The 26,949-nt window shown below is 44.9% G+C and overlaps 3 protein-coding genes across 4 annotated transcripts; 1 reads left to right on the top strand and 2 right to left on the bottom strand.

Moving 5' to 3' along the window:
• On the top strand, positions 1–26,949 carry LOC117589059 (G protein alpha i subunit). 2 transcript variants are annotated; one of them, XM_034280690.1, is made up of 6 exons: positions 1–16; positions 20,722–20,997; positions 25,258–25,729; positions 25,796–25,890; positions 25,952–26,140; positions 26,201–26,949. In XM_034280690.1, the coding sequence occupies exons 2-6, from the start codon at positions 20,877–20,879 to the stop codon at positions 26,389–26,391; spliced, it is 1,068 nt and encodes a 355-aa protein (XP_034136581.1). In that variant the 5' UTR covers positions 1–16; positions 20,722–20,876; the 3' UTR covers positions 26,392–26,949. The 2 variants fall into 2 exon arrangements, with proteins under 2 accessions (XP_034136581.1, XP_034136580.1); XM_034280689.1 differs by lacking the exon at positions 1–16 and having other exon boundaries at positions 20,513–20,997.
• On the bottom strand, positions 7,263–10,827 carry LOC117589052 (forkhead box protein biniou). Its single transcript, XM_034280681.1, has 4 exons — positions 9,581–10,827; positions 8,592–8,868; positions 8,163–8,532; positions 7,263–7,863 (listed from the first exon to the last, which is right to left on the bottom strand). Exons 1-4 carry the CDS (start codon positions 10,648–10,650, stop codon positions 7,562–7,564), a joined length of 2,019 nt encoding a protein of 672 aa, XP_034136572.1. The 5' UTR covers positions 10,651–10,827; the 3' UTR covers positions 7,263–7,561.
• On the bottom strand, positions 16,855–17,745 carry LOC117589067 (sperm-specific protein Don juan-like). The gene is made up of 5 exons (XM_034280697.1): positions 17,585–17,745; positions 17,409–17,527; positions 17,295–17,350; positions 17,017–17,217; positions 16,855–16,961 (listed from the first exon to the last, which is right to left on the bottom strand). Exons 1-3 carry the CDS (start codon positions 17,653–17,655, stop codon positions 17,307–17,309), a joined length of 234 nt encoding a protein of 77 aa, XP_034136588.1. The 5' UTR covers positions 17,656–17,745; the 3' UTR covers positions 16,855–16,961; positions 17,017–17,217; positions 17,295–17,306.

Genomic DNA, 26,949 nt, shown 5'->3' with positions numbered 1-26,949 from the left:
GTGTGTGTGTGTGTGAGTGTGGCCAACCACCGAATGGCTGGAAACAATACGTGCCGCGGCAGTCAGTAAGTGAAGACCCACAGCCAAAAGTACACACACAGCCACACTCCTGCACACAGATACAAAAGTATCTGGGGGACGCCATTCATGATTTTCTGTTGCTACGCCTCTTCTCTCTTACAGGGAAATGGGAAAACTCTGTCGCTGCCGCTCTGCCGCTCTGCTGGGAAAATAGTTGCTGCCATTCCACTCCCCACCCCCCTTGCTGCATGTTTTTGTTGTTCAAACTAATGCTTAAAATACGGCCTAGGCAAACGTCGCTGCCGCTCGCACCCACTGGCAGAGCTGGCAGAGCGAGAGAGAGAGAGAGAGAGAGCGAGAGCGAGCGAGCTGAGGCTGTGGCTGTGGCTGTGGCACCTGGGCAAGCCAACGGTACAAGTGGGTGGCAGCTTTTGTGGGTGGCTGCTCTGCTGTGCGCCTCTTACTTTTATGCTGGCATAAATTAATGGCCAAAACTTTTTTCGATTTCAGCTTAAAGTTGGTTTCCCCACCCCAGTTAGGGGTGGAAACCGACAAATGGGATAAGTGACTGGCAGCATAGCTGCAGCTTATTTTGCGCTTGCGGCCAAGAAAAGGAATTAAATATTTGGCAATTTTCTGTCCCTGGGGGCGCTTTAATTTGCGGAATCCTTTTGGTCAGTAACCCAAGATGTTGGTCATATTCAAATTGTGTAGCAAATTGCAGAGGCTGTCAAACTGCAGTGGAAACAGCGACAAAGAAAGTTGTCAGAGAAAGAAACGTGAGACATGAAATAAAAGAACACAAAATTGCACTTTATTTAGGCTGCAAATAGTAGATATTTACAGTCGAACCTTTCGCTATGTTTCTCTGTTTTCCTTCAACTTTCAAGCTACTCCAACTCTTCTTTAATTATGTCTTCCCTTTATGCCACACATCCCTCAACTCCCGTTCAGTGACCTGCTAACCCCCAAGTACAAATATAAGAACTCATCTTCCACTTGTCCCCCCCCTGTGCAGTCCTTGCCCTCAGTTGTTGTTGCGGTTTTGTTGTCTTTTTTTGCAGCCATCATTTAGTTTTTGTTCTTGTTTTTTTTCTGCTGTTTTTACGCATTTTGCTTATTGAGACAATATTTTTTATTGACTTTGTCAGCTTTAAAGTAAATTTAGCCGAGTTCTGTGTGTGTTTATTTGGGCAAGGGCGCTCAGTGCGTGTTTGCCAGCGGAGAGGCGAGGCGAGGCGAGGCGAGTGTTCGCAGTGTTTGTCTGGTTATTAGAGACAGCAACACACACGCGGGCATATGTAAATATGTATGAAAGTATGTAGATGTGTGTAGTATGCTCTCTTTGCTTAATGAAAAAAGTAACTGCTTACTGGCGTAAGTTTTTTTCGAACCCTTTTTGTTGCTATACGAGAAAGAAGTCTGCGGTCTGCATTTGAAATGAAGTCAGTTTCCCGTCTCTCTCTCTCTCTCTCTCTTTATCTCTCTTGCTGCTTCTTCTGTGTCTCTCTGTCTGTGTTTGTAATTGATACAAGAATAATATTTGGCTCTATTAACGCAATCGCATTATTTTGACAAATATTTTTATTGTTTTAACATAATTTTTCGCATGTGATCTTACAGCGGGCAAAGGATGTCGGGCACTGCGCTGCAGCTGGATCTGCTGAATCCGCATCCAAATGGTAATCATGTGTGTGAGTTTGTGTGTGTGTCCAGTCCAGAGCGTGCTCCTCCCCTCCCTCTCCTCCTCCTGCCTTGCATTTGAAATTCGAATGAGGCAACGACGACGACTCCACTCCGGACTACTGTGCTCCATTTTTGCGCATTCCATTTCCCGATTTTTTTTTTGTGTGTGTCCTCCTGCTGATTTAACAATTTTCTGTCTTCGATATTGGCGCCGTGATTGTGATTGTGTGTGTCTCTCTCTGTCTCCTTTTTTTCGCACAGAGCTCATGTTATTTTTACGGAGTTGCCATTGCCTGTCTGTCCGCCGGGTGCCTGTCCCTGCCCCATTCCGTTGCAGCAGCAGCAGCAGCAGCAGCAGCATCTGTCATCTCGCTATCTATCGGATCTGTGTAAATTCGCATCTGTAGCTGTATCTGTGTCTCTAGCTGCAGACAACCCCCACCTCATTTGACCTATGAAAATATTAGTTTAGTTTCTCCCAACTGCAACTTAACATTTCTCGGTTTTTGTTCCCAAAAAAAAGGGCAGTGAAAGTGGATGCAAAAAGATGTATGGATATAAGCGACAATGTACTTGTAGGTGGCAGCTTTAGTTGCTTTAATTAACTGTCACTTAAGTGCTTAACTTTGCCTTGCTTAAGCTCAAAATTTCTTTAAGCAAAACTTAGATTTTGCTGTTGGAAAACTTCGGAAAAAAGCGGCAGGCAGAGGTTTTGGCTATGGGGAATGAATGCTATGAAATGTTCCATGAAAGTTCTTTGAACTTTGAGCCTTGACAACAGTCCAATGCCAATTTGCGACACGCTCTTTGCCGCATTAAAAGTGTCAATTTGGGCAACATATTTTCTGCCTTTATTCTAATGACATCCGAGTACATATTTACATATAAAAAGTGCCATCAACTGGGAACTGACTCCGCCATACATTTGACACGCTCAATTTGAGGCATTCAACGGCACGTTGACACCGCTGACAAACGCTTCGTTTGCCATTTGCAACACATGCCACTGGGGGGAGGTTGAACATGTGGCAACCAACTCATGCCTGGGCTACTATTATTAAATTTTAGCAATTCCTGCTGCAGAGGGGCAGCAGGCGGGCAGCGAGTAATCCTGCAGAATAATATTTATTTTAAAGTGCAGGGGAGTGCACCTAATCAGACACTTGAGGAAGACGGTACGGATTTAAGCAGCAAGAAAAATACAATTTCCACAAAAAAAAAGAAGAGAAAACCCGAAAAAAAGGAGCAACGAAAGGCTGAGGCAGAATTGAAGAAAATATGTTGCCGTAAAAATGCTGATAAAGCGGTTTCAATCTTTCAAATATGCGCATACTCTGGCCACAGATAAACACACAGACACGGATACACCGCACACAGACACACCAATACAGTCACTGCTGCTGCTGCTGCTGCTCTCTTATGAATATGCATGCGGCAGCGGCAGAGACAGCGGCAGCGGCAGAGCACGACCAATATGAAAAGGGAATACGAAAACACACACAGAGCGAACGACTGCGCAGCACTGAACAGTGGGCGTGGCTAACAGCAAGAGAGATTGATAGAGCGAGATGCAGCTATGCAGCACGAGCTCTCGCTTGCACGAAACTGCACTTTGCGGTAAATTTCAGTGGTTGGGGTTGCCAATGATTGGGGTTGTCAGCGGGGGTTGCCACTCGGCACTCATTAAAATGTATGATTTGTATATGGTTCAGAGCTTATTATGCCATTACATACATGCTACATACATGCATGTAGATATGTCCTACACTCCATGCAGTTTTTTGTTGCATCTCCATTTTGCCTAGACAATTTAGCAGATTAGTTGTAGCCACAGAGCCACACTCTGCCACATTTTGTGTTATTCCTGGGAAATGCTCTGTGGCAGGGGCTGCTGCTGTCCAATGTTCTGGATTGGGCTGGGGAAATATCCGCCATTAGCTTAATCATAATCATAATCATGCGGCCAAAATCTTCCGGTCATAAGCAGCGGAAATTCAAACAATTTTACGCCGGCGCTAAGTCCGGACTGACTACCTGGCATAGGACCTTCCCTGGCCACCGGATGCTAATCATCCAATGCTTAGGCATTGATCAGCCATTCCATCCATCCATCCACATCTCTCTCTCTCACTCTGGAAAACTTTTGCGGCTGGCTTCTTTAGGCATGTTTAGGCTTTAATGCGCGCCGCGGGAATTCTTAATGAAATTTCGAGTCTTTGCTGGGGTTTTTCCCAGCCGCTCATAGGCAGACCTTTGGCTTAGCCAGCGAATACCTGACAGACTCTTATGCCCAATCCCAATGCCAATCCTTCATGTGGCTTCTGTTTTTGCTCCGTGGTTTTTCCACATTGATTATGATCATCATATTTATGGTTATGATGATGATGATGATGATGATTCTGCGCGTGTCCTGCGGTTTTTGTGGTTGCCATCCCGCTGGTTGTGGGTGTTGTCCCTGCCAGTGGCTGCTGGGCTTGCGAGCGCGTGTTCGGGGTGTGGACTCTTTGGCTAAGTGATGAGTGAGTAAAGTGTTCCAAGAAGTGAAGTTAATGATAAAGAGAGGTCCACACCCATGGGGAGAAACTCTCTAGCTAGAAGCTCCCGCCTTCAATCAGTTCATTGAGCTATAAATTATTGATATATCCAGCAGATATTCCCTACCCCACAGAGCTACCTGCAAGCCGGCCTAAAGCAAACAATATTTTTCCCCTTTGCGATTGATTTCATTCATGAAACACCTAACCAGGCAGTTGGGAACTCCATTCAAAACTCCAGTCGTGGGCCTGGTCTAGTGTTTATTTAATAAATAAACGCTGCCATGTTATTTCTTGTTCTGTTTATTTGTTGCGGGGAAATACGCGCGACAAACTCGAGATGCTGAAGGGAGTTTGTTGGAAAATCTTTCCATCATTTCCACACATTTCCACATTTATGGGCAAAGGAAATGCACAGCAGATACGAGTTACGGGCTACGGATTGGTTCGGTTCGGTTTGGTCTCTGTATTTTTGTTCGATTGTGGCCATAACGAATACAATATTCGTTGTGGCTCGTCTATCAAAACATTCGACAGCTGAAAATCCTTGCGAAAAACGTTTTTAATTTTCGCATAAATTTAAAATAAATAAGAGTGCAACAAACGATTTTTGTGGTTAAAAAAAATATAAGAAAAAAGAAGAAAACGAAGAGGCCCACAACGTTGTTTGTTTTAACGCAAAGAAAAATGTTCTCGGTTCGGTTTGGTTTTCGTTTTCTCCCATTTTTTTTTTTTTTTGCTGGAATGCGAAAATAAAAATGCTCAAATCATTTTATTTATTTATTTATTTATGCAGGCTGTTGCTGCTGATGCTGCTGCATCTTCGATTTGGCTTGCAGCAGCCTATCGTATAGCCAGAGCCAGAGCCAGAGCCAGACCCAGACGGACTCTCGTCCTGTTTCGTGTGTTTACTTGACGCGCAAATCCTCTTACGACGGCTCGGCCTCAGAGAGCTCCAGAGGAGAGTCCTGCGATTCGATTCGAGGCGTAACGAACCGAAATGGACAATTGCATGTTTTGATTGCCGCCTGCAATTGTCCTGCCCGGATCCTACCTCGACTCTGGCCCAAGTCCTTGCACTGGCTGGCTGTGCTGGCCTGGGCCTTGCTGGCTCTGCACTTGTGACAATATTTTCATAATTTTTGCATCTTTTTTTCTCTTTTCGCTCATCGCCAACGGTAGGTGCGTGTGTAAACATTAACTTTTCAAGAAGATTTAATCCCGATTATCCTTTGACTGTAAAATTTTTCACTCAAAACTTCGTTTCGCCTCGGCCCGGCTGCCGTTTTTCCCTTTTTTTTCGTGTTTGTCTTTGGCTTTTCAGCTGAGATTCAATCCCAATCCCATTGCCCGACCCTGTCCCTGTCTCTGTCCCTGCTTTGTGTCTGTGGTTAGCTGTGTCCCCGTCTCGTCCTTCCTTCGATAATGATCAACGGCGACGACTTCTTGATGCGATTGCTGCTGCCCATTCTCTCGGTCGGAGGAAGGACAATGGTCACCTTTTGGGCCTGGACTCGAGCTGCGAGCTGCTAGCTGCGGTCTGTGGGTCCATTTGACTCTGTGCAGGATTTTAATTTGCCCATAAAGGTGAGACAATTAACAGAATAATTGGATTGTTGATCTTTCGGACAATGAGATTGGTTTGCTTGGGCCTGTGCCTGTGCCTAAAATATGTCATAAATATGGTCAGCCTTTAAGCAGATTACCTTGTCGCCTGTGCACTGGCTGTGGGCTTAAGTTGTTATCTATTTTGTATTGTGGTTCAATTAAGATGGAATTGGATGCGTGATCTGTGCACTACAAGGAGCTACAAAATTTGCACCGATGCAACGGAGAAGTTCGTGTGGCTCGAACTCAGAAAAAGTGCAATAGAAGGGCGCAACGATGGGAAACTCAGCTGCAGTTGGGTTGCATTTGAAATGATGTGATTTATTGTGTGATTTTAAACGTGATTCCTTCCATTCGCCAGAGCCATTTGTGATTTTCATACAAATCTATTGATTGCAGCTGTCTGGCAGCTCTCTGTTTCTGTGGCGACACCTACGCTGGTTGGCGTCTCCGCTAGACTCGGTTCGGTGTGGTTCTCTTCTTGGCTGTTCTATATGCTATGTTCGTGCGTTTTACAGCACTGATTTTAAAACCGTTTCATTCTATTAATTGGATCAAAGTACTAAGAAAACAATCAAAAATGCCAAAATAAAACACATTTATTTTATTAAAATCAATCACTAATGGTACAAAAATAATAAATAGAGTCGGGGAGACTCGACAGCTACCTTTGAAACCAAGGCTTCATTCCAAGGCTGTTCGGGTAGTTTCGCCAAAGCAAATGTAGGTGTCGCCAATCGACGTACTTCACGGGCTTCAGGCCGAGCGCCGCAACGAACACTCTCTGGGCAGACTCACTGTCGGAGGACGCTCTCTTTCTGTCCCAAAAGCAGCAAGAAGCCTCTTGGAAGTCAATCTTCCCCCTCACTTTGCTACCCTCTGCAGCAGCTTCTTCGCTGGAGGAACTGCAGTTTCCTCGTTCTGTGGGGCTTCCATCAGGGAATTCTCCGTATTTTGAACAATTTAAAATTAAAGTCGTGGAGAGCACGTGCAAAATGTACAAAGAACAGAGTAAGATAAACCCAACAAGGCTTGGAAAACCGTGGCTGGGCTTTCGCTTCGACACTGAACCGTAACTGTGATTTTTCCACATAATAAGAAATGCATTTAATGCTAAATTGCTTTAATTTATGCCACAAAATGTATATCATATATAAGCTGATCAATCAATTGGGAAGCCAAATAAATGTCAACAAATATAGTAGTTTTATAAGTAGTGATTTTGATTTACTTTTGATTTAGTGTTGCCGAGTTGCACTGGAACTGCGCCCTGAAACGATAGGTAATAACGATTAATCTATCGATTGAGACAAAATAAGTTACTTTTTCGTGGAGGGAAACGGAATTTGGAAAGAAGGAAATAAACGCAATAGAAGCCCTGCCGTTGGTTTAATCAAAAATTAGCTATAGGTATTTTAGTGCCTTTAAATTGCCTTTAATTGCCAAGTCACATTGTTAGCCAAAGGTCAAGATTTATTTATTTGAGAATAAAGAACTCTCTCTGATAGTTTTTTGGTGTTCAATTTCGCTGTTTGTAGTATGTCTGTATGTCTTGTTTATAAATGTTTTGTTGCATTTATTGCTAAATCTAATACATAATTTATTATTTAGATATTCTTTATTGCTGTTCTATCTTTTTTTTGCCACTACTTAGAGCCTAATTAAGCTGATGATTATCCTTTGAGGTAATATTTATGGGGTCACTCCCGTGGCTAATTGGCATACTTGAGCGCATCGTAGTAGCCACCAACGCCATTGCCATTGCCATTGCCATTGATTGCCACCGCTGTGGGGGGCGGAGTTATGGGCGGCAGGTAAACCGGTTTGCGATCAATGGGCGAGTGATCGATCACATGGTTGCCCGACTGCGATGGCGGTGGCGTCATGGATCCATGATGATGATGATGATGATGATGATGCTGATGGTGGTGCTGTGCCTGCGCCTGCGCCTGAGCCTGAGCATGCTGAATGGTGGACAGGCCGGGAAGCTGCTGCAGCGTTAGGGAGCGGAGACCTGCCGGGCGAGAAAGAAACCGATTAAAGTGGGAAAAAGTCTTCTTTTTGTACTTTTATGGACAAGGCGCTAAAATTCACACTGCGTCGCGACGCAGCGGCGGCAACTATAAAAAGTTCATCAACGGAACAGGCAGAGTAGAGCAGCCCGTGGAATGGATTACCATATGTTGTGCTGCCTCCGACTTTGAGGCGGTAATCCGAGCTGTGAACCGTCAGCAATTATATGACCCTGATTGACGCGAACACCCAGGCACTGCTGCTGGCCCCATCCCAAGCCCTTCTCCCTTCTGCACTCACCGTTCTCCAGGCCACTGCCACTTGTTGCATAGGAATAGCCCGCAGCCACGAGACTGGCGGCTGGCGCATAATCACTTTGAAGCGCCGCCACAGTTCCAGCTGGAGAGGCGCTCGGCCCCGAGCCCATGCCCAGGGCAGAGTGAGCCATTGGCGGGGTGGAGGATCCATTCAAATTGTTGCCCCCCGTCAGGCAGGAGATGTTCGAGTACTGCGGCAGACCGCCAATGCCCACACCCGGAGTGCCAGTGTGTGCGGCATGCACATTCCAGGCATCGCCAAAGCCCTGAGCGCCGGCCGGAGCGACGCCATTGGGCGCCGGACTGTAGTCATAGCTGCCATAAGCGGGCGAGGCATAAAAGTTGGCATTGTCCTGCAGGAGAGAGTTCAGTTTAGGACAGTGTCTTGGAGCTGTGTCCGTGCACTACTCACCATTCCCGCATCACCATAGCTGCCCGCGTAGAAGCCATTCGTGTGTCCTGCATACGACTTGGTCTTGATCTTGGAGCGATAGCCACGCGGACGACGCCTCAGGCTGCCCTCGTCCTCGAACAAGTGCGCCGAGTTCTCATCGATGGTCCAGTAGTTGCCCTTGCCCGGCTTGCCCACGCCCATGCCCTTGGGCAGCTTCTTGAAGCACTCGTTCAGGCTGAGATTGTGCCGCACCGAGTTCTTCCAGCCGACATAGGGTCCGTTGAAGAACTCGTAGCTGAAAGCCCAAAGACAAAAGTTGACAATTGGTCGTTTATTTATGTATTTGGCTGCGGCTCGCAAAAAAAACTCAATTAAAAATTGTGATTTCGTGAGGGGACAACAATCAAACGATGTCAGCTTAAAAGCCTCTCACGCATGGCTTCGTCTGCCTGGCACTCGGACACAGCTCAAGTGGATTTCCGTCTCGTCGCCGAAATCGCAATCGAAATCAAAATCAAAATCCAAACACGCCGCCGAGAAATACGAGATACTCGTATCTGAAGGATGCGCATTGGAGCCACTAAGGGGGCAGGCAGCCAAGTAAATAAAACCCCCAACGACATTGATCGTCGCTGCCTGTGTGTGTGTGTGTGTCTGCTGGCTCGGGGATACGCGTTCCCAGTGTCGATATCGCCATTAGGCTCCAGTCCCGTTCCCCCTCTTATCTTTGGTTCTACATTTTCACATTCACGTCTACTCCGTGTGCCAGCGCGTGTTATTCGAGAGCTTGAGAAGGCAGTGACGGGCCAGCTTTGGTATTTGTTACGCGGAAAAGTAACTCCAAGAGACACTTGGAAGAGTTTGGAAGATCATTACTGTGGGTCCCAGCTAATGAATTTTCTCTGAACTAGAGATGCAGATGCACAACTTATCCCTTAGCCCTATTTCTAGAGGTCTTCTGAGCATCAGCTTGCAGTTTATGCCACGAATGGAACCCCTTAGCTCACCTCTTCTGCAAATAGCCATAGATCTCGGAGAGTGTCAGCTTGCCCGAGGGCGACTCCTTGATGGCGTGTCCAATCATATTGATGTAGCTCAGGGCAGGTTTCTCCGGGCGACGAGTGCCCGACTTCTTGGTGGTATCCGGCGTGGCTGCATCCTGGCTTTTCGCACTGCTCTGCCCCGACTTGCCCTGACTGATGGCTTGCGCCGGTGGCGAGGCGTCAGAGCCATTGAGCGACTTGGCTGGCGAGGAGCTGGCACTGGAGTAATTCGGCACGGACATGCCGTGGGCATTGCTGATGACCTGCGTGGGCGAGGCAGAGATACGTGTATACGTGACGTAAACACCAACTTGTGGCGAGTGCTGCTCCTGATGCTCATGATGCTCATGATGCTCGTGGTGCTGCTGCTGCTGTTGCTGCTGCGGCTGTGGTTGGTGGTGCTGCAATTGTGGCTGTGGATCCACCTCGTGGCTGGTCATCAGCTGATAATCATTGGCACTGAGAATGGTGTTGTTCGAGCAGTACTTAATGGTCGACGTGTACTGGTGGTTCATGGGCTGTGGTGGCGCCTTCACCGACGATGAGCTCACGTATTGCATCTCCTGATCCGTGGGCGTCTTCGAGCTGGAGTTCGGCGACACGGAGCCCGCCGAATGGGTGTGGGCCGTCATCAGTGCACCGTATGGGGGTATGGGACTGGACGAGGACGGCGGCGTTCCCATGCTGTGCAGCGCATTCAGGCTGTAGTGCTGGGAGGTGGGCGTGGCCATGCCATTGGTATCCATGTAGTACTTGCGCTCCATGTACTCGATGTTTGGCTTCTCGTCGATCATCTCCGTGGGCGACTCCCCGCCGCCGAGTATGCCAGCCGTCTGATAGCCACCAACCGGGCCGGGTGGCAGCAGATTCCCCGGACGATACAGGTGCACGGAATGGCTGGGCGGATGGGAATGATGCGGATGTGGGTGGGTGAAGGGATGTGGATGGTAGTAGGAGCCGGAGCCACCACCCAGCTGGTCCACACTCATGGCCGAGCGACCATTCAAATCGGACACTTCTTCACTTTTTATCATTTTTTTATGGTTCACTCTAACCAACAACTTTTTCCCTTCAATATTTCGCTTCGCGCAGGTACGTACTCCTTCCGAGAGCGAGAGAGAGACAGAGAGAGAGATTCGTTGTGCTTTAGTTTCTACGTGTCTACCGATACACCGTTCCGTGGTCCCGTTAAATGAACCGTTCACTTTGGCTCTGTTCGATCGAGTGAATGCAGCGCATCCCTCTGCTGGCTGGCTGGACGCCACCGCCGCCGCCACTTGAACGGAATTCTTTTTTTAGTTACGCAAAGCAAACGCCCGCGCTCTCTCGTGGATCTCTCTCTCTCTCTCTCTCGCTTTGCTCTCTTTCTGTCTGTGTGTGTTTCTTATTCGGCTCTCTTGCTGCCGTTGGAATGAGCTTGCTCAATGCTTGCAGTTTTATGACTTTTATTATTGGAGAGCGGCAATGGCATGCAAAAGGTAAACTTAAAAGAAAACCCCGTTATCCAATAGGAACTTTAAAAGTGGAAAAAGCAACTCTAGTTTCTGTTATTTCTCTTGGTTTAAGTTTAACCCACGGAATTCATTCATTTCCGATCAAAATACCTTGAGTTTTAGCTCCCGCTGTGTGCTTTGTGTGCAGTCAACAGTTAATAAATAGCCGGGAAAAACCCAGAGATGCGCCGTAATATCGAACAACCCAAAAACAGAATTGGTCTACGGATTCCAAGGAAAAGGAAGCCGCAGTGGCTGCTGGCTGGCTGCTGGCGGCATTCGAAACGAGCTGTTAATTGATTTAGTCGTTCTCTCTGTTCTCCGTTCTGCCAGATCACGGGACGCACCCCGCTCCCTCCCCTGCCGTGAGTGCCGCCATTGCTGTCAGCACTACGCCGACGCGACCGTGATGGCGACGTTCTGCCTCTGCGCGAGAGTGAGTGAGAGAGAGCCAGCGCATGGGGCAACGCAACGTTTCAATTCATTCCCCAAAAACGAAAGCAAGAAAACCTCCAAAGAGATACAGATACATTTTGTGGGAGAGAGAGACACACGGAGGCGGAGTTTTGTTTATATTTCACGAAATTCTATTTGTCGAAGGCGTCAGGGCAATCAGATTGAGAAAATCGAACGGACGGGGGGCGAAAATCGAATATTTTGGTATGGAAAATTCATGCCGTTGGGGTTCTACTTTTATTTTCTGCCAGCCTGAAAGATATTTTAATCTCTGTGGAGATTTTTTTTTTGGCATAGCAAGCCACTCGCCATTTTCCACGAATTGCCCCAAAGCAATTTCCGAGTTTTTTTCCCCAGTTGCCATTGGAGGAGCGTAAAGATATTTTTCACTTTTCTGCATTTTTCTTGCGGTTTTTGGCGGCCATAAATTAATTTTACTTTTGATTATTATTACTTCTACTTATTGTTCGCTTTTATTTTGTTGCCTGCTGTTTTCGGTTGCAGGAATTTATCGTCGAGTGAGGAATAAATTAAACAGGCCCCAATAGATCATGGACCCTGGAACTGTAGCGAGAAATTATTAATTGCTTTGGTATTACCCAGAAAACATGATCAATGATCAATGATCAATGGATGAACGTTATTAAGGTGCTTCCAATTCCGAGTAAGGTGTTAACTAGATGCTGATCCTTCTGCTCAGCACTTTGATGACTCAGTCAGGCAGTAATTTGGTCAAAAATATATTTATAAATAGCAAAAAATCTCAAACAAATCGCACAATCTCCCACCGGACACGGCATCCCTGTCAGGTTTTATTTTTGCATTTCCCGGTACGACATCTTGTCTTTATGTCGAATTATTTATAGCCGCGTTCCAGCCAATGCACTGACCAAACGGCCACACATCGCGCTCCATGTGCGTCACCCATAACTGGGTCAACAGTTCCGCTCCGATCCAGTAGCCATCATGGAATCGATTCGCTTAGCACATCTGCTCCTGAGTGTGATCCTCTTCAGAGGAATAGCCACAGTCATAATAAACATAGTCCAAGGGAATTCCCAAACAAAAGCCGTCATCATTCCACATCTCTCTCTCTCTCTCTCTCTGTTTCTGTTTCGTTTTTCAAGTTCAGATAATCATAATAAAGCGATAAGTCTGCATAGATCGTGAGTTCGGTCGATGGTATGTTATGGTATGGGCTCTGTTTTGCTTTTAATTTTTTGAATCTTAATGTTATTAAATGGCCCAAAAATTGTTTACTACCATGGCGATGTTTGTAAACAAAATTATGTATACGACGGGTAGTCGCTTGCTGCTGCTGCTGCTGCTGCTGCTGATCCACAATCAAATATCACAAAACCATAACCAATCCCATTGATGCCCTCAATCTGTTGCTCTCTCTCTCTCTCTCTCTGCTCCAGTTTTGCAGCTCTCTTGGCATTGTTTAAACTGTAGTTTTAATAAACATTTAACAATTAAACGCTGTACTCTAAACACACACAATAATCTCATGGAACCATCTTTTGTATACACTCGTAGTAGTGGCAGAAGGAGCAGCGTCCGCATTTGGATTTGTTTTTGCACACTGACCTACAACAACTGGTAAAGGCAAACAATTGCACCTAAATGCGATGCCACGCCCACTGATTATTAAACAGTTTGCTGTCCGCCTTTCGCGTTTGCGGACAATAAATAATCAAACAGGCCAGACCAAAGAAAGGGAGAGAGAGCAAAGAGTACACTTGAAAAAATGGGCTAAATTTTTTAAGGAAAGATTTATGAATATTCCAAGCATTTAAACGAAGAATTTTAATATATTTTCTGCACGAATTTGTCACATTTTCCCAAAAGGTAAACCCTTCTTTTTCACCGTGCATCTCGTTTATTTCCAAATATTTACACAAGAGTTGCTGCCCCGAAAATGATGCCGTCTAGTTAAACTTCTATCCCATGCTCTCCCCCTCCAGCGCCAGCCACTGGCTGACCAACATTTTGTTTAAATATTTACATATTCGAATGTGTGTGTGCAATTTGCTGCTTAGATCTCAAAATGATCTCCAATCTCCCTCTCGCTCTCTCTCTTTTGATTACGATCACGTGTTGCTTGGCCCACAAACAAAAAAAGAACCCCGAATTCGAATACACAAACAAAATATTATTTTCTTTTTTTTTTTGATTTAACTATAAACCTCTTAAGTTGTTATTGTTGTTTCCCACGACTTTGTTTGCCCGGTTTTGTAAATATTTATGCGATTCAAACGCTTAATTCCCCATTAAACGGCAGCACTTTCAGTTCAGTTTTTCCGCATTGAGTGGTTCCTGCCGGATATCGTTCGAAGCGTTCTCTGGTTGACAAAGTCTTTTGCGGGTGTAAACAGAGGATGGATTGGTGAAAACTTTCTACAGGTAAACAGACACGGATGCAGCGGCTCATCCTGTGTTTTTGCTTTGATGCGAAAAGTATTCAAATAAAACTTTGATCATCTTCCGCATTTGAAACAGGCCGCAAACGCTTCTAAACAATTAACTACATTTAAAAATGTAAAAAATATGTAAAAAAAATGTAAAAATGATATTAACAAAAATTCTTCTTTATCTTTTGGCTCTGGGATCTTACGATTTTGTGCCTCCTGTTGTGACCCAAGCGATTGCCACACTTTTGGCACTTCTCTGGGTGTGGCCATAAACACCTTTTGCCGCTGTGAGTGTGTGTCTCTGTGTGTGTAGCCAAGATGGCCGTTTGCCGTTGCGCAAGATGGCCAAGAATCTGCCGTTTTAGTCGATGCCATTGCCAAACTATGCCAACTATGGCAGCTATCGTAAAAGTACAGATGCCATTACCTTACCCCCCAGCTGTACCTCCACCTCCACCTCTCTGCCTCCCTCCCGCTCTATTGGCGCTTTCCGCGCCATTCAACTGTCGAAGCGGGCGGCAATAAAATTGAACAATTTATGGACTTGCGATCCATTTTGGTGCGCAATAATTGCGCCAAATGTACAAAAATTAAGAACAAGAAGAAAGAGAGAAAAGCTCACAGAATGCCAAAGGCAAAAGAGAGAGAGAGAGAGAAAAAACGCATGAAACTTTGTATGGGGGAGGCTGGGGGGGCGATGATCCTCGCACAAAAAGCCATTTCCACACTTTGGGGCACGTTGCCGTTTGCTGTTTAGCTTTTAGTTTAATAGCCGGTACTTCAGAATGCGTTGACTCACTCAAGCAGCAGAAGGGCAGGGGCAGCACAGGAAACACAGAGCTACAGAGGTTGCACATCAGAGCTGATACTTGGGGCAGGCAATCGACATACCCGATTCCGCAACGTTGGCAGTAATTAATCTCTCGCTGGCCAAATTTGGCAGGAAGCAGCAGCATCAGCAGCAGCTGATTATGTGATAAATGCCCAGCCGATCGGCCAGTCTGTGGGGCTCCCTTTCAGCATTATTCCTGCGATTGGATTGGGGATCTGTGGCATCTGTTTCATTTCATTTGACGCTCATTGTCGTCATTGGCTCTGTGTGTTGCTGCTCCTCCCCGCTCCTTCGTGTCGTTCGCTTTTCTCTTTGTTCTTCTGCCTGGCCTCCACGCCGCGCTCCCCTTTTAGCCGCTTTGTGCGTGAATTTTTTATGGGTCTTGGTCTCTGGCCTTCGAGGGCAGCGCACCTGTGAGACCTAAAAATATCCATTGATCCGAGTTGAGGGTGAAATGTGCTCGTGGCAGCCAGGGCAGCATTGAAATGTCATGTGATTTTTGCTCAACATTTTAGTGCTCAGAATTTCATGGAAACTTGAACTTCCTTCAGTCACTTTTCCTGCCTGTCCAAGGATGAATTACCCCTTCAAGCACCTTCAATCCACATGCTCAAACAGCACAAACAACTAATCATCACACGATCATTAGCGAAAGGAAAAACACAGTTCGGTTGCCCAGACCAATATCATGTTCAAGTGGAGAAAGGCCAGAGCACAGCATACCAAAAATAAATGTTAATTTCCCTATGGTTTAATCGAACGTCGGGCGACATCCTGACGCAGCAGTCGCCTAATTATCCACACCATAAATCGAACCAATTGACGACAAATATTTTGACGTGGCGCCGGGGCCTGGGCCATGGAACATGGGACATCATCAAGGCTAATGTGTGGTCGGCACTTGAGAAGCAGTCGGTAGCCCCGTCGTACTCTCCAGCCATGGGGCAGCTGTAACCCAACACCCAAAAACGCAAACACAGCAACCTTTTGAGGGCAAAGGAAAAGAGAACTGAGACACACACACACACACACACATGTCAGACGAAGTTGTGGCAAAATGACTAGCATTCAAATATAAACGAATCCTGCAAAAGATTTCTCTAACTTTTCCCACAATTACCAAGCCCAGAGGTAACATAAAGTTCCTCGATTGCCTCATATTTCCAATCAATTTCGAACATTTTGCCAACCCAATGAGGCCGCAGAATCGTAAAGAGAAGCGTATAATCTCTTCAACTAAAATTAGACGCTGCGTTTTGTTTACATTGGGCGCAAAAAAAAAAGTAATAATTACCCAAAAAAAAGGAAGACCACGAAACGAGAGTTGCCCATACATTACAGCAATCAATCCAAAGCAATGGAAAATTGGAAAAATCGGGAAAAAACATATTCTATGCCCAACTATTGAGCCGACAAGTGCGAACCGTGCCCGTGCCTGCTATGGGGAGGGGGATTTTATTTTATCCGTTGTTTACATTAAGCCTTGGAAAGAGAGAACAAAAAGAAGAGCCAAAAATACAGAGCCATACGGCTGCAACCTGCACGGCGACCAAACGTTGGAGGGGGGGCAGCCAAAGGCAGCAGCAGCAGCAGGAAACAAAATTCAGTGCCAGTGCAATTGAATTGCCATAAAAATTGTAGGAAGAACGCGGGGCAACGAGTGGCAGGCGCTGTGCTGGGGTTTATGGACCATCGAAAAGCATACACCCACCTTCGGGCCTGAAATTTATGGACTTTCCCGTTCTCTCTGAACTTTTGTCGCTGTGAAATCGCAGTCGATTTTGCGTGGGGCTGCCTCTCCTCTCTCTCTCTCTCTCTCTCTTAAGCACCTGCTAGCCGATACAATGCAGTTATTCCACAGAATAAATGCAACAATTAGAATTATAATTTTAACCAAAATTAGTCTCTGTATTTCTTAAAATTGTTTTCACTTTCAATTTGGCACTGGCATCTCTCATATGGCATCGTAAACTGCCCCTGGAAATTCACTTTTATCACTTGTCTTATGTAGTGCCTCCTGCCTGTAGTTTTTTGGGCTATTTCTGCTGTGATTTTAGTTGTTGCTTTATGGCTTTATAATGTCTGCGTTGCGTTTTATGATCTTGCTGTAAAATGGGGGCCCCCGGCAACACATTATTTCGCTCTCGCTGCTGGTAAAGGGTAAAATCAAATTGTACTCCAAGATTACGCCTTCTCTTGTCATACCTTCTATCGTTTGGGTTCCTTGTCTTCTTCAAGCACCTCGGGACTTGCATCCTTCTGTCTCACCTCGCACTTGTTCAAGAGTTTGCTGAATAGCCCAATGCTGGGTCCACTGGACACGCGATGCCGCAGGATCAGCAGCGTAGTTTTGGATAGCAGCAGAAACATAGCGTTGGATGGGGCAGGAATAGAGTTTTTGGATTACTAAAAATTGTGGTATCGGAATTAGAAGTGTGTTTCGCTTGGCCTTCTGCGATGAATTTGGTTTCGTTTCTCTTTACATTTTTATGATTTTACTTCTTGCCGCCCTTGCATTTGGGACCCATGGGCTGTTTTTCTGTGGAGGGGTAGGGGAAGGGATAATTACGAGATGATTGGAAGGAAATTAGACTTACTTCGTCCGCAAATGTCCTTATTTTTGTCATCTTCCTTGCCGCACGAATCCTCCTTCTTCTTGCAGGGATTCTCCTTCTTAGCGCAAGGATCTTTCTTCTTGCAGGGATCCTCCTTCTTAGCGCAAGGATCTTTCTTCTTGCAGGGATCCTCCTTCTTACCGCAGGAATCCTTCTGATTGCATTTGGCACGCTGAGCGGTCACGAAGATGTCGCTAAATCGTTTCAAAGTGGTAGTCAAGCGAAACATGTTTGCACTGCGATTAATTTAAATGTACAAAACCAAAAAAAATTCACGAATTTATGTTGAAGTTTCGAATATTACACTGGCTGCTGCCTTGGCAATGGAAAACTAAACTCAAAAACCAAATCCAGTTGTTGCTTTGTTTTTGGGAAAACTCAAGAAGAGTACTTACTGAAATTCCATTTGATTTCCCATTCCAATTGTCGGGGTTTATCCAGCCGCTCCCAACTCCATAATTTATTTTGGTCTACTTGTCGGCAAATTGAAGGCTTTTGAAAAAGTGCCGAAAATCAATGGAATGATGCATTCGACGAACGACGTGTGACGGGCGACAGACGATGTAAGGAGGGGGCGACGGGCGGGAAGAATCCATCAATACTCTTTAAACGTTTCGCGTCTGCAGTCTGCAGCTTCACTTCACTTTTGTCTGTTGGAATGTTCAACCTTTCAACGGGTCGAAAGAGTTTTCGAATTGCGTGCTCCCAAATTATCATGGAAATTAATCTTCTTAATCTTGAGTTTGCCCAAAACACAACCAACACATGTGCCAAACTCGCCCACTTATGCATGTGTGTGAGTGTATGTGTGTGTATGTTCAGATTAACTGTATATCTATTTCAAGGCCTTCCATTCCTTTCTTGTAATTGCCTTCGCTCTTGTTGTTCTTGTTGCTTCTTCTTTTTGTTCTCCTTCTTCTTCCAGTTTGTGTTTTCTTTGGGTTCTTGCTGTTGTTGTTGTTGCTGTGCGCAGCGATTGAAGTTTCGGAGCGATGCCGACGTCAAATCGTCAAATTTGTTGGCATCAGCAAAACAGCAAATCAATGAAAGCCATACCACGGCTACCGAAGCATTAGATACCCTAGCAGATCCATCAGCCATCAGTTATATGATAAGTAGGATGGTTTTTTTCATCAAATAGATACTCAAATTCATCTGGCAAGAAATAAGCATACTCCAAACCATCATACCCTCTGCGAGGGTATAACAATGTAAGCAGCGACGCGAAAGGCATGCGCTTTGCATGCGCCTCTGCAGGCGGGAGCGAGCGACCACCCAAAGCGATGAACCCCCTGACATGCACCCCCCCTCCTTGACACTCATCTCACTCCCTATCCTAACCGCATAAATCCATATTTCTCTAGCTGGATAAATTACAGCACAAAAGCAACACCAGCAGTGACTGCAGCGGGTGCAGCAGAGGAAGCAGCAGCCACAGCACAGAGCTGCAATCATTCATTCATACGGGATCGTCCCCCACCCCGCCGCTTTAACCGCTGCACATTTCGTGTAAACATGTGTAAATCATGACCCGTTGATGGCCTCCGCACCCTCCCTCATCCACACCTTCACCCCTCTCAACATACGACGTCTCCCGGTGGAAGTAAAACTTCTGCACTGCGAGCCCATCTTCCTATCCCTCTCTGTCGCTTTATCTTTTTGCTTAGATTAATTGGTTGAGGAAAGCTGGCTGTCCCACTCTCACCCACCCACGACCGCTTTGCAGACACTTTCTGTTCGTTCGATCTTCGATTAGTTCCCAAATGCAACTGCAAACATTTGGCCGGGCCGCACAGGAACCGCCGAATCATAATTTGAGTGGGGATCGTATCCCAAAAGCAAATATTATTTATGTCGGGCCCTGAGAACTTTTTCAGCGGCCTGCTTGCATATTGTGGGGAAAGGGGAAAGTGGCAAAAAGGCAGAACACAATTTCTTGTTTATTTTTCCCCGAAACGTTATAATAATAAACTCAGGGCATTGCAAAGGGCACACAGCCCATGATGATTATGTTGTTTGGCAGCCCACAATTTTTGTTTGAAATTATACTTTTCAAATTAGACCGCCAACGGTTGTGCACAACGAAACACAAGTTGGCAGCACTCTCGCGCAGAAGATCATTCTATAAAATATCGACTGGAGATGATTTACCTTGCAGGGAATACCTGAAACTATCGATGTTTTCCCAACCATAATTTGCAAGATAGTAATATCAAATTAGGGTTGTTAAATATTTTAAAAATATGTCAGTGATATATTTTGTTTTGTAAAAATTAATATAAAAGATATCACTGCAAAAACATCGATATATTCGATATTTTGATATTTTTTTTTGCTGAAATTAAATTCCGCGCCCTGCGGAAATAAATAGTTCCCATAGAGAACACAGAAACCTTACACATGTTTTTACCATCTTTAATAATTATTCCACTTTTTTGTGTTTTTAATTTGACCTATTCAACTTTTCTTTGCTTACATAAACTTTTTGAGTAAGTGTTTATGGTTTTTCTAGAAAACTCTGACAAAAAATGTTTCGCGGAGGTCTTTTCCGTTGGCGCTTGATATATATTTTGGCCCTCTATCATATACAAATTAAAAATCGAGGAACATGATTTAAGACTACTGTATATTTTTTAAATGAGAAGGTATTTTTAGGTATGTTTTATCGATATCGATCGAAAGTTCCATCGATAGTGCAAATAGTATAGGTATCTTAGTTACCCTAGTAACAATAGCAATCATATGTGTGGACAATACATGGACAGTTCCTTCACGTGCAACTTTATTGTGCACTGGATGACCGGTCATAAGTGAAAAGACAAATCAGCCACAAGTGTAAGCAAAATATTTAATACCTCTAACATTCGATCAATTTTATTTTTTAATTCTAATTTGTTTAACTCTTACACACAACTACAGTTTTTAACTAAGCATCATATTGTATAAATTATAAGAACATTTATAATGCAACACCTTGCATGCCCTCATCGAAAACCATCGATAGCAACACTCATAAAAAATATCGACAGAAGCACCGATCATACGCTTTTCAAGAAAATATCGACTGATTCATTAAATACCAAAAAAAGAAAGAAAACCCAAGTGAACGGATTATATTATCAAGAAATAAACGGCATTGCCCGCCCTAGCGTTAAATTAAAAGCGGTACATCGTGATCAAAGCCGTGAACTGCATTTTATATTGCAAATTTAAATAGCCGCTACGACTGCGTAGCCCTTTCGAGTGTGCGTACGCTTCTGCGCAAGTGTGTGCGTGTGTGTGTGTTGGAAAGAAGGAGAAGGAAACAAAAAAAGTGTACAGCCGACGCGCAGACGCATCTGAGAGGCGCCAATTAAAAGTGCCGAAAACGCCAGTGAAAACTACGAAAAATTACAGTGAAATCGCTGCCAACCTCTGGATTAAAGGCCGTAGTGCGATAAAAGCAAGAAAATGGGTTGTGCCGTGAGTACAGCGCGAGATAAAGAAGCCATCGAACGTTCGAAGAACATCGATCGGGCGCTGCGAGCTGAGGGCGAACGTGCCGCCTCGGAGGTGAAACTGCTGCTTTTGGGTGCGTCTCTAATGTGTTATTTCCTTATCCCCTACCAAATAATATATTACTCAGTATGTTTCTGAAAATGCAATTAATTTCAAAGTGTTTGGTCAGAATATGAGGCTTGGCCTGGTTTCTGTTGCTTCTCGACATGGGGCGGGGTGGGTTTTTCTGTATTTTTTGACTGTGGTGAGTTTTGCGCCCAGGATATGGGAAGACCCAGATTCGGGCGGCGGCGTTTCCATGTGTATGCTCAACAGACTTCCCCTTTGTATGGCCATTATGCAATGCACATGTCTAATAATTCGTTTTGCCGATAAGGGGAATTGAACGTAAATTGAAACCAAATGTCGGAGCGGAGCGGCGGCGACTGCGTTACTCGGATCTCAGTTTCATCGTCGCCGGCACGCACTTGGCTCCAACAAGTGGGGCGCCAAGCCATCGACTTGGCAACCGAAACATGTTTGTGGCTCTTTTGATCTGCGGTAGATGGTAGTTGGTGGTGCGTCGAGGTCTGGCACTTGCATCGTCAGCCCGTTGCATTCAAGCGTTGCGGCGCCATCGTATCGTATCGCAATTGACCCGACCTCTGCGTAGCGGCCCCTGCCCCTGCCCGTACGTCAACCGACACTCTCCGTTGCAGCGAAATGAAAAGCCGCGGCTCTCGTCTAACCTTCTGCAATTAAATTTCTACAAACTCCGCTACTATACGCCATTGTGTGCGTTCGTACTTTTCATTTTCATTGCCATGCAATTTGGAAAACAATGGAATGACGTTTTTTCCAAGCCCTGAGACAATCTTGTTGCACTATTGCCGCCTGCTGTTGATTTGCTAATGAAGCGTCGCCCATCATGATGATGATGATGATGACTAAGGCATCTGTTTGTGGCCAGGAATGTCGGGGGGAGGAAGTGAGGCTAAGCCAAGTGTTATTTGTGTGCTCTCGAACGATATCGAAAACACTGGGCGACATAAAATGGCTTGTGGAAAGCAGTCGAATGTTTGTAGAAACCGGTTTTCGGGAAATTTAGGGAAGCATTTCCCGACATCTTTGTTGGTTTCATCCCCTGGTGAACATTTCATATCCCCTCTTCTTTTATCCCCATACCATTTTCAGCTGTCCTAATAGCAAACACAAACCCTGTTGCAGAGTGTTGAAGCCAGTGCTGGTTTATATATGGGCAACTAGAAAACACCTTGCACCACTTGCATTTTTCAGCCTAACAATTGTTGCGACTTTATTGTAGTAGCTGTGTGGGTTGATTTTCCTTTACAGGGAGCGGGAAAAACTTCTTAGGGTATTTTCTTTATGCACTGAAACTACTATGATCTCTCCGATGTGTTTGTTGTTTGGTGTTGCTGCTGCTGCGCTTGCGGGATGCTATTTTTCAAACGGCATGCATCTCTGTCTGCCCAAGGTATATGGAAATAAGGCGAGGCAGTGCTTCCAGAATGGTCGCTTGCATGTGGAACGCCTCACCTTTTATAAATACACCTTGGATTTGGGCTGTCTGTCGCGCACTCTCTTCTTTGCACAGACTCTTTCTCCCCACTCTCGGACGCAGACACACTCTTACACACAAAGCATAGTGGAAGCAGACTAATTGGCCAGGAGGGGGGCTTTGCTGTGCTGCTGGTGATGTTGTTGCTTTGTCATTTGTACTGACATTTAAAGTGGGGTGAACGATATTAGCGCAAATAAATGGCCCCGCCACCAAATGCAGCTGCGATGGCAACTGCGGCTGTGGCCCGGGATTGAAACTGAACTCGGAATTGGAATTGGCAGCCCCCAACGTTGCGTTTATTGTGTAAATTTAATAAAAATGCTTACTATTGTCATGCGGGGAGTGTCTGACCAAACAACAGTTGAAGTGTAGCCCTCACTCAAATTATTGTCACTCTCCCACTCTCCCTCTCTTGCTGTACAATTTCTTCTGTTTTCTCTCTCACGAAAATATTTCATGTTGAGCGGAAAAAGAATGTCAATTGTTATTGTATTTTTTACGATATTTGCATTTACTTTGAAGAGTGTGAAACAGCGTGAGAGAGGGAGAGTGCGCTTAAACCGCATTTGGGGCATGAGTAAGCTTCTTATATACTACACACTCACACACATACACACAATATCTGGCTGCAAAATTATACGAAGAAAGCAAAAAGAACGAAAAAGCAAGCACATGATACCAAAAACACATCAAACCCCCAGACTGTCAACACAGCAACTTAATCAACAATATTTTTTATGAATTTATATACTATAGCAGATACACTTCAATATGTTTGTGCCCCTAGCACACCCTCTTATGCATTACGCTTATCAAAATTATCGCTAAACGACCTTTTGCGTCAGATTCGAGTTCAATAATTGATGGAACTTTAAATTATAAAACGAAAATAAAAAGAAATTCAATGATAAGACAGATTTGCGTGAAAGTAGCTGGGTTGCCGTTTCCGTTTTATGGCTCTATTTCATCTGATTTAATTGTTTACTTTTAAATTGTGGCTCCCCCAACTATCAGAAAATTTTCAAGCTCCCCGCTGATTAACACATTTCCCTTTTTTCTCTTCACGAGTCTGCTACCCCTTCGATAAGAGAGACAGAGTTCAGGCGCCATTTAACACGATTACTCATGGCGCAAAGCACTTCTTTCCGTATGATTGTTTCCATCTTTTCGCCAGGCCCGGGGTTTTTAGTCACCATTTCTAGTTCTATTCTACAAACATACTGTGTGTGTGTGTAGAAGAAGGTGCTCCCAGGGCAGAGACTCATTATAATACCGTTTGATTATGATCATCATGCGGATGATAATGAGGTTGTAAATGTGGCTTAAGAACGCTTTGTGCTAACCGCCGTTGCTGTTGCTGTCGCTCTCCCGTTCTCCTCTCTTTAGTTTTGTCTGCTCTCTGTGTTTGATATTTGTCTCTCTCTCTTTCTGCTTCCCTTTGGTTTGGCACAGTTAACGGTGCATTGATAAATGAATACGCAGCCGCACGCAACAGTCACACACACACACACGTGTGCAGATTTTGTTGTTTGTATTATTAAATTGACCTTTTTTTGCGCCGTTCGCTTTTGTGGTTTTCGGTTCGTTTTCATTCGGTGGCAAGTTTGAACATATCCACTAATGCCCACCATTGGTATGCAGATTGGCAAGGGCCTTCATCTACCGTTTTCTCGGTCATTATCTGTATCTCTCTCTATCTTGCTGCCTATTTTTGTAACCCCTCTCTTGGCCGGTCATTTCGCAGTCCCTCTCCTTAATGGCATTTTTCTTTATGGCTAAATTAGTGCGCATTGTTCGGACTTGGCTTAAATTAAAAATCAACTATATGATTTATTTGCAACAAAATAAAAAAATAATCATACACTGCAAGTACCGCCATGGCCCTGCGCTGCAAAGAAAAGCGAAAAGTGAAAGTACAGTCTGACGCTTACCTAACCATCACTGTATCTCTGGGAGCAGCCACACATTGCAGAAAAACGGCACTCACAAAAAAAAAAGGCTACAACAGAGACAAAAAGTTGGCTTAATGCGCCATTGTGTTGCAGGCCAGCAGCAATGCCCCAACATATCGTTTGATAAATGAAAAAACCCCCAGACCGGTAGCCCAGAGTGCCATTTCTGTTTGTTTATTTCTCACAATAATTTTTGTGGCAAAAGGGAAACTAGAAGGCACGTAACATGATTAAATGATTGTTTATCCATCGAAAGCGATACACTCAGCAAAATAATGAAATATCATGTTCTGAGCTTGTAAGTTGTACAAATTTTATGGCCCCGCAGCGCACTTTTGATAAGTTTCAAGTAACGCTAAGGGGCAGGGTTTGGGTTCATTGAACCTTGCACAAGTTCTCCGTGAAAAACAAAGTGTAACGAAATGAGCTTAAGAGTCGTAAACAATAGTCCAGCCTGCACATATCTATATCAATCTATAGCTGGAGTTGCTATTCATTCATTCATTTCAACATGACCAGCGCAATTAAGCGAGCTTTTTGGCCTCTTGAACCCGCTGCCAATTGAACCGCTTTTGTGGCATCGTTCCCCGGCGTTCCATTCATTCATAAAACTCGAGTCAGTCGGCACTGCCTGCCGCCTGCCGCCTGCCGCTTGTACCCCTTCCGATTGCTATTGCCATACATTTACTGATTCATTCAGTTGTACGCGCCCAATTGTTTTGGCGAATGTGAGGAGGGGTCACGCCCACTGAAGATTTGCATGAGCTCACTCATTTGGAACTCATATTTCTAATTTTGATATATTCCATTTGATTTGCAGGAGCTGGAGAGTCGGGCAAGTCCACGATAGTGAAGCAAATGAAGATCATACACGAGACGGGCTATTCGCAGGAGGAGTGCGAGGAATATCGCCGCGTGGTCTACAGCAACACCGTACAGAGCCTCATGGTCATCATACGTGCCATGGGCAGGCTAAAGATTGAGTTTGCCGATCAGGGCAAGACGGACATTGCCCGTCAGTTCTTCACACACGCCTCGGCCGCCGATGAGGGCATTCTCCTGCCGGAGATTGTGTTGCTGATGAAGAAACTCTGGTCGGACGGCGGGGTGCAGCAGTCGTTTGCTCGCTCTCGGGAATACCAGCTCAACGACTCGGCGGGATATTATCTGAACTCCCTGGACCGCATTGCGCAGCCCAACTACATTCCCACCCAGCAGGATGTGCTGCGCACGCGTGTCAAGACCACAGGCATCATTGAGACACATTTCTCCTGCAAGCAGCTGCATTTCAAGTGAGTTTTAAAACCCCCTCATGGACCGTTTAGAATACTAATTGTAATATCTTCACCTTTCAACAGACTCTTTGATGTGGGCGGCCAGCGATCGGAGCGCAAGAAGTGGATTCATTGCTTTGAGGGCGTCACGGCCATCATATTTTGTGTGGCGCTATCTGGTAGGTTTCCCTGGACAACTATTAGCTGCAGCTTTTAATTGGTTTCTTTATTGATTCACAGGCTACGATCTGGTGCTGGCCGAGGATGAGGAAATGAATCGCATGATCGAGTCACTGAAGCTGTTTGATTCCATCTGCAATTCCAAGTGGTTTGTGGAAACATCCATAATATTGTTCCTCAACAAAAAGGATCTGTTTGAGGAGAAGATAAAGCGATCTCCCTTGACGATATGCTTCCCAGAGTATTCAGGTAAAAGATTGTGCACAGAGAAAGCAGAGGAAGGTGTCTAATTTTGGTTATTTATTGCAGGTACCAACACCTTTGAGGAGGCGGCCAACTATATACGCATGAAGTTTGAAAATCTCAACAAGCGAAAAGACCAAAAGGAGATCTACACGCATCTCACCTGCGCCACAGACACCAACAATGTGAAGTTCGTCTTCGATGCCGTCACCGATGTGATCATCAAGAACAATCTGAAACAAATTGGCTTATTCTAAGGGGAGGAGTAGAAGGATGACAATGAGGAGTATGGGGATTCACCATTATTTAGCTTGCGTCGTAGTAGTATTAAAGGAAAACGCGCAAACACATTTCCATTAAATGTTAAGAACTAAAATATATATGCTCTATATATACGTAAATGTATACTCTACGCTTTACACATGCTTACACATAATTTTAATAACCGATTTGGTTGCCAGTAGTCGCGCGAAACAAGATAACAAACTGCAATTTAGTTAACAGTTTTTTATACACATTGCACGCTTAAGTTAACTAATTTAAAATGTAATTTAACAAGTGTAAAGTATGGGCGTTCGATCGCCATAAAGTCTACCCATCATCGGTTAAGCTTTGCCACCCAACAACGGGCTAATTGCGATGCCCAAACGGGCACTAGACTGTAGCGCCCCTTTGGCCAGCGAAATTGGTTAGTTTTGGTCATGAATTCGTGTGCGATCGCTAGTAAGCCTCTAAATGTAACTAGTAAACTTACTAATATGCTTAGTAATAGCTTAAATAAAAGACAAATAAAATAATGTTCTCCATTAAGGTGA

Source organism: Drosophila guanche, unplaced genomic scaffold, assembly GCF_900245975.1.
Source record: "Drosophila guanche unplaced genomic scaffold, DGUA_6, whole genome shotgun sequence".
NCBI classification, from domain to species: Eukaryota; Metazoa; Arthropoda; class Insecta; order Diptera; family Drosophilidae; genus Drosophila; species Drosophila guanche.
This window is presented reverse-complemented; position numbering and strand designations above follow the sequence as displayed.